Here is a 10441-nt window from a genome sequence, read left to right on the forward strand (position 1 = left end):
TACGTGCTATATCTGCAGGTTCAGCTTTGAAAAACAACAGACTTACTGGGCTGGATCACCAGATGAAAGTAAAGGAAAGAAAGCCTAAAAAAATGAAAACCATTTAAGCCGTCACATCTAAGAAATGGTGCAATAAAAGAAATGTTTGTTTTTGGGTTTACTACATATGAGTGGATTGCATCACTGGCCGTATTTGGGCAATGAGGTCACCACTACCCCGGCTGTCACGGGTTGCTAAGGAAGCAGCGAGTGCTTGCACCTGTCATGTCCTTGCCAACCACTGATGTCATCCAGCCCATTCACTTACATGGATGAGAATCCAAGGCCATTTAGTCAAATGGGTGTGGAGTGGAGTGGGTTAAATAACTGGCCATATTTGGGCAATGAGGTCACCGCTATCCTGGCTGTCAAGGGTTGCTAAGGAAGCTGCGAGTGCTTGCACCTGTCATGTCCTTACCAACCACTGATGTCATTCAGCCCATTCACTTACATGGATGAGAATCCAAGGCCATTCAAGCAAATGGGTGTGGAATGGAACAGGTTAAATCATTGCCTAAATATAATCACATCACCATATTTGGGCAATGAGGTCACCACTATGCCAGATGTCACAGGTTGCTAAGGAAGCAGCGAGTGCTTGCACCTGTCATGTCCTTGCCAACCACTGATGTTATTCAGCCCATTCACTTACATGGCTGGGAATCCCTGGCCGTTCAAGCAAATGGGTGGGGAATGGAATGGGTTAAATCATTGCCTAGATATGGTCACATCACCATATTTGGGAAATGAGGTCACCGCTATCCTGGCTGTCAAGGGTTGCTATGGAAGCTGCGAGTGCTTGCACTTGTCATGTCCTTACCAACCACTGATGTCATCCAGCCCATTCACTTACATGGCTGGGAATCCCTGGCCGTTCAAGCAAATGGGTGGGGAATGGAATGGGTTAAATCATTGCCTAAATATGGTCACATCACCATATTTGGGCAATGAGGTCACCGCTATCCCGACTGTCAAGGGTTGCTATGGAAGCTGCGAGTGCTTGCACCTGTCGTGTCGTTACCAACCACTGATGTCATCCAGCCCATTCACTTACATGGCTGGGAATCCCTGGCCATTTAGGCAAATGGGTGTGGAATGGGTTAAATCACTGGCCATATTTGGGCAATGAGGTCACCACTCTGCCGGCTGTCACAGGTTGCTAAGGAAGCAGCGAGTGCTTGCACCTGTCATGTCCTTGCCAACCACTGATGTCCTCCAGCCCATTCACTTACATGGCTGGGAATCCCTGGCCATTCAAGCAAATGGGTGGGGAATGGAGAGGGTTAAGTCATTGCCTAGAGATGGTCACATCACCATATTTGGGCAATGAGGTCACCGCTATCCCGGCTGTCGTATGTTGCTGAGGACGCAGGGGGCGTGTGCACAGGGGAGCTGTGATTTGGCAGTCAAGTGTGACAGGTCATCTTTGTTTCTGTATTGGCCCGTTGGCAGGTGGTGGTCACCACGACTGATGATGGATTTACGACGAGGACTTCTTGTTGGATTTTACATGATATAATGAAAGGTTTGTGTTTGTTTCTAGGTGATGTTTGGGGATGAGTAGGGGGGGTCTATGTATCTCATACTCCTTTGTATAAGGGGAGCGACTGTTAAAGGGGCTTCCAGATTCTGAGAAGCCCCCCATCTGCAGACCCCCACAACCACAATCCCGGGTCCTGGGGAGTAGACCCTTATCCTCATCAACAGGGAAACTAGCTGCTTTGCCAGTGAGGCTTCCCCTGGCAAGGCACCCCCCCATGTTAAGGGCTTGTGGCCTGGTATGGTTTGGGGGGGATGCATGCTCACCCCCCCAGAGCCATCTTAAGAGCATCATGGGCTCCTGGACAAAGTACTGCACTGGGGCCCCTACCAGCCTGCCCCAATTTATGCACCTACTCTCAAGAATTAAAGTATACATAGTTGATGGAATGAATCATATTTATTAGTACTTTCCATAAAATTGATTTTACACATTAAAAAAATACCATAAATCAAAGACTAATCAGCACAAAGGGCACGGGGGAGGGGTAGAGGGGTAGCTTTGGGGGTGGTTTTCTTAAGCAGAAGGGCACAGTTCAGGGGGAGTCAGGAGGGCACAATTCTGGGATCAGGAGGGCACAATTCTGGGATCAGGAGGGCACAGTACAGGGGGATCAGGAGGGCACAATTCTGGGATCAGGAGGGCACAGTACAGGGATCAGGAGGGCACAGTACAGGGGGATCAGGAGGGCACAATACTGGGATCAGGAGGGCACAATACTGGGATCAGGAGGGCACAATACTGGGATCAGGAGGGCACAATTCTGGGATCAGGAGGGCACAGTACAGGGGGATCAGGAGGGCACAATTCTGGGATCAGGAGGGCACAATTCTGGGATCAGGAGGGCACAGTACAGGGGGATCAGGAGGGCACAATTCTGGGATCAGGAGGGCAGAGTACAGGGGGATCAGGAGGGCACAATTCTGGGATCAGGAGGGCACAATACTGGGATCAGGAGGGCACAATACTGGGATCAGGAGGGCACAATTCTGGGATCAGGAGGGCACAATACTGGGATCAGGAGGGCACAATACTGGGATCAGGAGGGCACAATTCTGGGATCAGGAGGGCACAGTACAGGGGGATCAGGAGGGCACAATTCTGGGATCAGGAGGGCACAGTACAGGGGGATCAGGAGGGCACAATTCTGGGATCAGGAGGGCACAGTACAGGGGGATCAGGAGGGCACAATTCTGGGATCAGGAGGGCACAATTCTGGGATCAGGAGGGCACAATACTGGGATCAGGAGGGCACAATACTGGGATCAGGAGGGCACAATTCTGGGATCAGGAGGGCACAGTACAGGGGGATCAGGAGGGCACAATTCTGGGATCAGGAGGGCACAATTCTGGGATCAGGAGGGCACAGTACAGGGGGATCAGGAGGGCACAATTCTGGGATCAGGAGGGCAGAGTACAGGGGGATCAGGAGGGCACAATTCTGGGATCAGGAGGGCACAATTCTGGGATCAGGAGGGCACAGTACAGGGGGATCAGGAGGGCACAATTCTGGGATCAGGAGGGCAGAGTACAGGGGGATCAGGAGGGCACAATTCTGGGATCAGGAGGGCACAATACTGGGATCAGGAGGGCACAATACTGGGATCAGGAGGGCACAAATCTGGGATCAGGAGGGCACAATACTGGGAACAGGAGGGCACAAATCTGGGATCAGGAGGGCACAATACTGGGATCAGGAGGACACAAATCTGGGATGAGGAGGGCACAATTCTGGGATCAGGAGGGCACAGTGCAGGGGGATCAGGAGGGCACAATTCTGGGATCAGGAGGGCACAATTCTGGGATCAGGAGGGCATCATGCGGATTCTGGAATGCTGCCTGGTCCATCCTGGGACAGTTTAGTGTCCCGGCAAATGTGGGACAGTGGGCAAGTATGATGTAATGCAAGATTATCATAGGGTGCCCATGCACCTGGGGCCTCTGGGTAGTGCCCAGGGGTGCCCCTGCATTAAGGCAGCCCTGCCCCCCCCATTCTTGGCCTGCATACTCAGATTAAAGATCTGTTTAAAGATCTGGTGTGGATTTTCTGAGGGACCTGACTGTTTTTTGAACGAGGCCCCCCTTAAAATTCAATGCCAGACTCAATGTGGTTTATTTACAAAACCTGAAGAGGGCAAAATCTGGTGCAGCTCTGTATAGAAACCAATCAGCTTCCAGGTTTTATTGTCAAAGCTTCATTGAACAAGCTGAGGTTAGAAGCTGATTGGCTGCCGTGAAAAGCTGCACCAGATTCTGAGTGAACCAGTTTTAGTAAATCTCCCCCAAAGGGTCTGGTATGCATTTTGCTGCAGGTTGTAACCAAGAAAGAAAACAGTTATAACAGCACCGACACCCCTCTAAAGGTCCCCCACAGTACATAACGGACCCTTAGGGGACTGCTATATATTTTGGTGGACCTTTGGGTCTTGAGGGAAATGTCAGTTGCCGGCCAATTTATAACTCTTCTTTCCTTTGTATAGGTCAGTGTAAAATAATCATTGCTTCCTGCCGCATGGAATTACAAAAAAAAGTGTTTGCATTGCTAGATTTTCCCCGTTGTCCCTGTGATATTTTTGATTCTCTCTTGCCTCTAGCCTAGAAAATGGGCATAACGTGACATGTTCGGCTCCTAATGGTTAAATGGGGTTCAGGTTCAGCATTTGAACTTCTTTGAAGTCCACTGAATCCGGCATGAACCGATCCTAGAGCAGTTTGGCTCAGCACTACTCTCTGATCTGTCATCGAATGTATTACGGGTAGGTGTCGGGATAGTGGAGATATTTCTGTCCATGTACGGGTAGGAGAAGGGATAGTGGAGATATTTCTGTCCATGTACGGGCCGGGATAAAGGAGATATTTCTGTCCATGTACGGGTAGGGATAGTGGAGATATTTCTGTCCATGTACGGGTAGGGGTCGGGATAGTGGAGATATTTCTGTCCATGTACTGGTAGGGGTCGGGATAGTGGAGATATTTCTGTCCATGTACGGGTAGGGGTCGGGATAGTGGAGATATTTCTATCCATGTACAGGTAGGGGTCGGGATAGTGGAGATATTTCTGTCCATGTACAGGTGGGGGCCAGGATAGTGGAGATATTTCTGTCCATGTACGGGTAGGGGCCGGGATAGTAGAGATATTTCTGTCCATGTACGGGTAGGGGCCGGGATAGTAGAGATATTTCTGTCCATGTACGGGTAGGGGTCGGGATAGTGGAGATATTTCTGTCCATGTACAGGTAGGGGCCGGGATAGTAGAGATATTTTTTGTCCATGTACGGGCCGGGATAGTAGAGATATTTTTTGTCCATGTACGGGCCGGGATAGTAGAGATATTTCTGTCCATGTACGGGTAGGGGTAGGGATAGTGGAGATATTTCTGTCCATGTACGGGCCGGGATAGTGGAGATATTTTTTGTCCATGTACGGGTGGGGGCCGGGATAGTGGAGATATTTCTGTCCATGTACGGGTGGGGGCCGGGATAGTGGAGATATTTCTATCCATGTACACGTAGGGGTAGGGATAGTGGAGATATTTCTGTCCATGTACGGGTAGGGGTCGGGATAGTGGAGATATTTCTGTCCATGTACGGGTAGGGGTAGGGATAGTGGAGATATTTCTGTCCATGTACGGGCCGGGATAGTGGAGATATTTCTGTCCATGTACGGGTAGGGGTAGGGATAGTGGAGATATTTTTTGTCCATGTACAGGTAGGGGTAGGGATAGTGGAGATCTTTCTGTCCATGTAGGGGCCGGGATAGTGGAGATATTTCTGTCCATGTACGGGTAGGGGCCGGGATAGTAGAGATATTTCTGTCCATGTACGGGTAGGGGTCGGGATAGTGGAGATATTTCTGTCCATGTACAGGTAGGGGCCGGGATAGTAGAGATATTTTTTGTCCATGTACGGGCCGGGATAGTAGAGATATTTTTTGTCCATGTACGGGCCGGGATAGTAGAGATATTTCTGTCCATGTACGGGTAGGGGTAGGGATAGTGGAGATATTTCTGTCCATGTACGGGCCGGGATAGTGGAGATATTTTTTGTCCATGTACGGGTGGGGGCCGGGATAGTGGAGATATTTCTGTCCATGTACGGGTGGGGGCCGGGATAGTGGAGATATTTCTATCCATGTACACGTAGGGGTAGGGATAGTGGAGATATTTCTGTCCATGTACGGGTAGGGGTCGGGATAGTGGAGATATTTCTGTCCATGTACGGGTAGGGGTCGGGATAGTGGAGATATTTTTTGTCCATGTACAGGTAGGGGTAGGGATAGTGGAGATATTTCTGTCCATGTACGGGTAGGGGTCGGGATAGTGGAGATATTTCTGTCCATGTACGGGCCGGGATAGTGGAGATATTTCTGTCCATGTACGGGTAGGGGTAGGGATAGTGGAGATATTTTTTGTCCATGTACAGGTAGGGGTAGGGATAGTGGAGATCTTTCTGTCCATGTAGGGGCCGGGATAGTGGAGATATTTCTGTCCATGTAGGGGCCTGGATAGTGGAGATATTTCTGTCCATGTAAGTGAATGGGTTGATATCAGTGGTGGCTGAGGACATGGTGGATGGATGATGTCTCCAAGAAGAGCATAACTAATTTTTTTTTTATTTGAGGTTTAGGCCGGCCATGATGTCCCTGACCTTCCCCATCTCAGATCTCAGAATGCTTCCTTCTACCTGGTGTCACAAGTACTGGACCTCCATCAGGCCCTGTCTCAACTTCTAGGGGTGCTTGGACAGGAATTGTGCATGAGGCCACCCTTGTCATTTCAGGTTCCCATACAGGTATATAATAAATAGCCCAATCCCTTCCATCATTCTATCTATATCCAATCATTGATCAATATTCCCATATACAGAGCCGAAGATTTCCACTTCCTGAGACTGTATTCCCCCGTCACCTGTCCACAATACCCCACCCCCAACATGGCCAGAAGTATCCTCATCACTGACATCTGCTTGTCATTTACACATTTATTATGGAAATATATCAATCCCCGCCCCCTGTACATCATAACCAATGGCAGCAAGACTAGCACTGGTTGTAGTCATAGTGACAGTTATTACAACCAATCACAGTGAGGGGGTGGAACAATCATAGATACACAAATACACAGATTTGTCATGTAAAGGGACCTGTGAGGACAGAAATTTCTGGATTATCATTGTGGATATTATAATGTGTGTCTAGGCCAGGGGTAGGAAACCTGCGGCGCTCTAATTGTTGTGGAACTACATTTCCCATGAGGCATTGCAACATTACAAAACTGACAGTTACAGCTATGACTTGCCGAGGCATGATGGAACTTGTAGTCCTGCAACAGCTGGAGAGCCGCAGGTTGCCTACCCCTGGTCTAGACAAAACCTCATTTGCTAGTTTTTCATGGAGTTGAGGAGGGTTAGAACCCTTGTCAGGTTTGTCTGGAGCCCTGGATAGTGGTACAAGCCTGGGTCCCAATCCTTCACCTCTCCACCCAACACATTCTAACTATACTGTAGATACACTATGGAGGTGCAGGCTTCAGAGCCGTCATGACAATCCTGGCTACATCACCTAGTGTTACGCCCTGGAACAAGCATGCAGCATGTGGTAGAGACAGTTCTGGAAGACGTTGTGCCCACACTGAGCACTGAAGTGAGATTTAGGATGAAGATGATGGCCCTGAAGCCCACAAATAGAGCTTTACAAATAGGTTTATAAATAGGTCAGTACAAATCTTGGCCACTTCTACTGGCCACCAATGTAAGGAGTGCCCACTGCTTCCTTGACCAAGTATTGCACCAATCAGATTCTTCACCCTGTGGTGTCACCAGTCCATGGGCAGATTTGTCACATCGGAATCCTTCAAGATACCCTTATCTGTCCTTTCCATAGACATACCCCGGCATGGAGGGGCTCGGTGAAGGTGGTGGTGAAGGTGTGGAGAAGTTGGATCGGCTCACACAGATCATAGAAGGAGATCCGCCCGGCCTCATAATCCAGATATATCCTAATTCTATTACTGGAGACATTGATGGGCAATTGGATCTCCTTACTGTCATGTACCACTGAGTACTGACTATTTGCCCATGTCCACCCTTCCAAGCCCCAGGACTTCTTATTATATCCAATCACTGACTGGCGCCCTTTCCTGTCTATACTGGGGTAACACATTCCAACTGTCCACTTTCGTGACCACTGAACATCCACTTCCCAGTAATGCCGCCCCGAGAAGAAAAGCTGGCAGCTTATCACCTGATAATACTGAAATTTCTCTGCTGTTTCTGGGCGATCCTCAAATGCGAAGTATACAGTTTTCCTGTCATCTGATATATATATATAATTGCCAGCTGTGCTCACATCCATTAGTATGTCTGCGGCCTCCAACAGCTCTGATGCCCCAATATTTGGTCCTCCAGCCTGGCGGTGTGTGCGTTGTATGGCTGAAGTGGGTTGGAGATGTGGTCTGGATGGATGAACTCTTAGATGGCTCCAGGCCTCATCCAGGGTCTCCACCTTGTGCCCCCTGTGGTCTCCATCCAGCCTGCAGGATGCACAGATAAAGACAGAGTCCTCAGGGCAGTAATACTCCATTAGTTCCTTATGGACGGAGCACTTATTGTCCTCCAAGGCAGTAGTGGGGTCACATAGGACGTGTTCTGGTGACTTGCTGTGGATCTTCAGGTGATTATCACACACAGAAGAGTCACAATGCTGACAGGATTTCACAGCAGGTACAGGAGTGTGAATACAGTAAGTACAGGAGACCCCGGTGTCCTCCTGACCTGGATGGGTAGACTGGAACTCCTCCAGTATCTTACACAGCGTTACGTTCCTTCGAAGTGAAGGTCGTTCCTGGAACGTTTCTCTGCATTCAGGACAGGAATAACCTCCAGATTTCTCTTGTGTATCCAGCATGTGATAGAGACAGGTCCGGCAGACGTTGTGACCACATTTCAGGGTGACGGGATCCCTATAAATGTCCCAACAGACGGGACATTCCAGCAACACTTTCAGATGAGAAGACGCCATTGTCGGGAGCAGAAGAGTCAAGTGAGGAGATTAAACGCTGTCAGGTTTACTTATAAGATAGAAATCAATGTACAAAGTTCAATAATCCATAACAGTCATGCAATTAAATTCAGATTTACTGCAGTGTGATTGGTTGATGGGTTTACTGCACTTTGTGTAAAGACAGAGAACAAAGGGTGTGTTCCATGTTTATCTACGGAGACGGCGTACCCATATAAATCATCAGAGACCGCATCACTGTTCTCTGCAGAAATATTGTGTCCTCATCACACTGTCCCCATACATCAGGTGTCCCCATCACAGTGTCAACATACATCAGGTGTCCCCATCACAGTGTCCCCATACATCAGGTGTCCTCATCACAGTGTCCCCATACATCAGGTGTCCTCATCACAGTGTCCCCATACATCAGGTGTCCCCATCACAGTGTCAACATACATCAGGTGTCCCCATCACAGTGTCCCCATACATCAGGTGTCCTCATCACAGTGTCCCCATACATCAGGTGTCCCCATCACAGTGTCAACATACATCAGGTGTCCCCATCACAGTGTCCCCATACATCAGGTGTCCTCATCACAGTGTCCCCATACATCAGGTGTCCCCATCACAGTGTCAACATACATCAGGTGTCCCCATCACAGTGTCCCCATACATCAGGTGTCCCAATATAAATCATCAGAGACTGCATCATTGTTCTCAGCAGAAATATTGTGTCCTCATCACACTGTCCCCATACATCAGGTGTCCTCATCACAGTGTCCCCATACTTCAGGTGTCCCCATCAGTGTCCCCATACTTCAGGTGTCCCCATCAGTGTCCCCATACATCAGGTGTCCCCATCACAGTGTCCCCATACATCAGGTGTCCTCATCACACTGTCCCCATACATCAGGTATCCCCATCACACTGTCCCCATACATCAGGTGTCCCCATCACAGTGTCCCCATACTTCAGGTGTCCCCATCAGTGTCCCCATACTTCAGGTGTCCCCATCAGTGTCCCCATACATCAGGTGTCCCCATCACAGTGTCCCCATACATCAGGTGTCCACATTACAGTGTCCCCATACATCAGGTGTCCCCATCACAGTGTCCCCATACATCAGGTGTCCCCATCAGTGTCCCCATACATCAGGTGTCCCCATCACAGTGTCCCCATACATCAGGTGTCCCCATATATCAGATGTCCCCATCACAGTGTCCCCATACATCAGGTGTCCCCATCACAGTGTCCCCATACATCAGGTGTCCCCATCACAGTGTCCCCATCACAGTGTCCCCATACTTCAGGTGTCCCCATCACAGTGTCCCCATACATCAGGTGTCCCCATCACAGTGTCCCCATCACAGTGTCCCCATACTTCAGGTGTCCCCATCACAGTGTCCCCATCACAGTGTCCCCATACATCAGGTGTCCCCATACATCAGGTGTCCCCATATAAATCATCAGAGACCGCATCACTGTTCTCAGCTGAAATATTGTGTCCTCATCACACTGTCCCCATACATCAGGTGTCCCCATCACAGTGTCCCCATACATCAGGTGTCCCCATCACAGTGTCCCCATACTTCAGGTGTCCCCATACATCAGGTGTCCCCATCACAGTGTCCCCATACATCAGGTGTCCCCATCACAGTGTCCCCATACTTCAGGTGTCCCCATACATCAGGTGTCCCCATCACAGTGTCCCCATACTTCAGGTGTCCCCATCACAGTGTCCCCATACATCAGGTGTCCCCATATAAATCATCAGAAACCGCATCACCGTTCTCAGCAGAAATATTTTAAATTGTTCCCAAATCAAATCATTTGAATTGTCTATACTATTCCAGAACCGCAAGT

The 10441-nt window shown here is 49.3% G+C and overlaps 1 protein-coding gene across 1 annotated transcript; it reads right to left on the reverse strand.

Annotated features, from left to right (window-relative positions):
• Positions 1 to 7429: 7429 nt before the first annotated feature.
• LOC149440526 (E3 ubiquitin-protein ligase TRIM39-like) lies at positions 7430 to 8596 on the reverse strand. The gene has a single exon (XM_089658489.1). It carries the CDS (start codon positions 8594 to 8596, stop codon positions 7430 to 7432), a length of 1167 nt encoding a protein of 388 aa, XP_089514615.1.
• Between the last annotated feature and the right edge of the window lie 1845 nt (positions 8597 to 10441).

This window comes from Staurois parvus, unplaced genomic scaffold (assembly GCF_062004578.1).
Source record: "Staurois parvus isolate SC_StPar_1 unplaced genomic scaffold, SC_StPar_1.0 ptg001076l, whole genome shotgun sequence".
NCBI lineage: Eukaryota > Metazoa > Chordata > Amphibia > Anura > Ranidae > Staurois > Staurois parvus.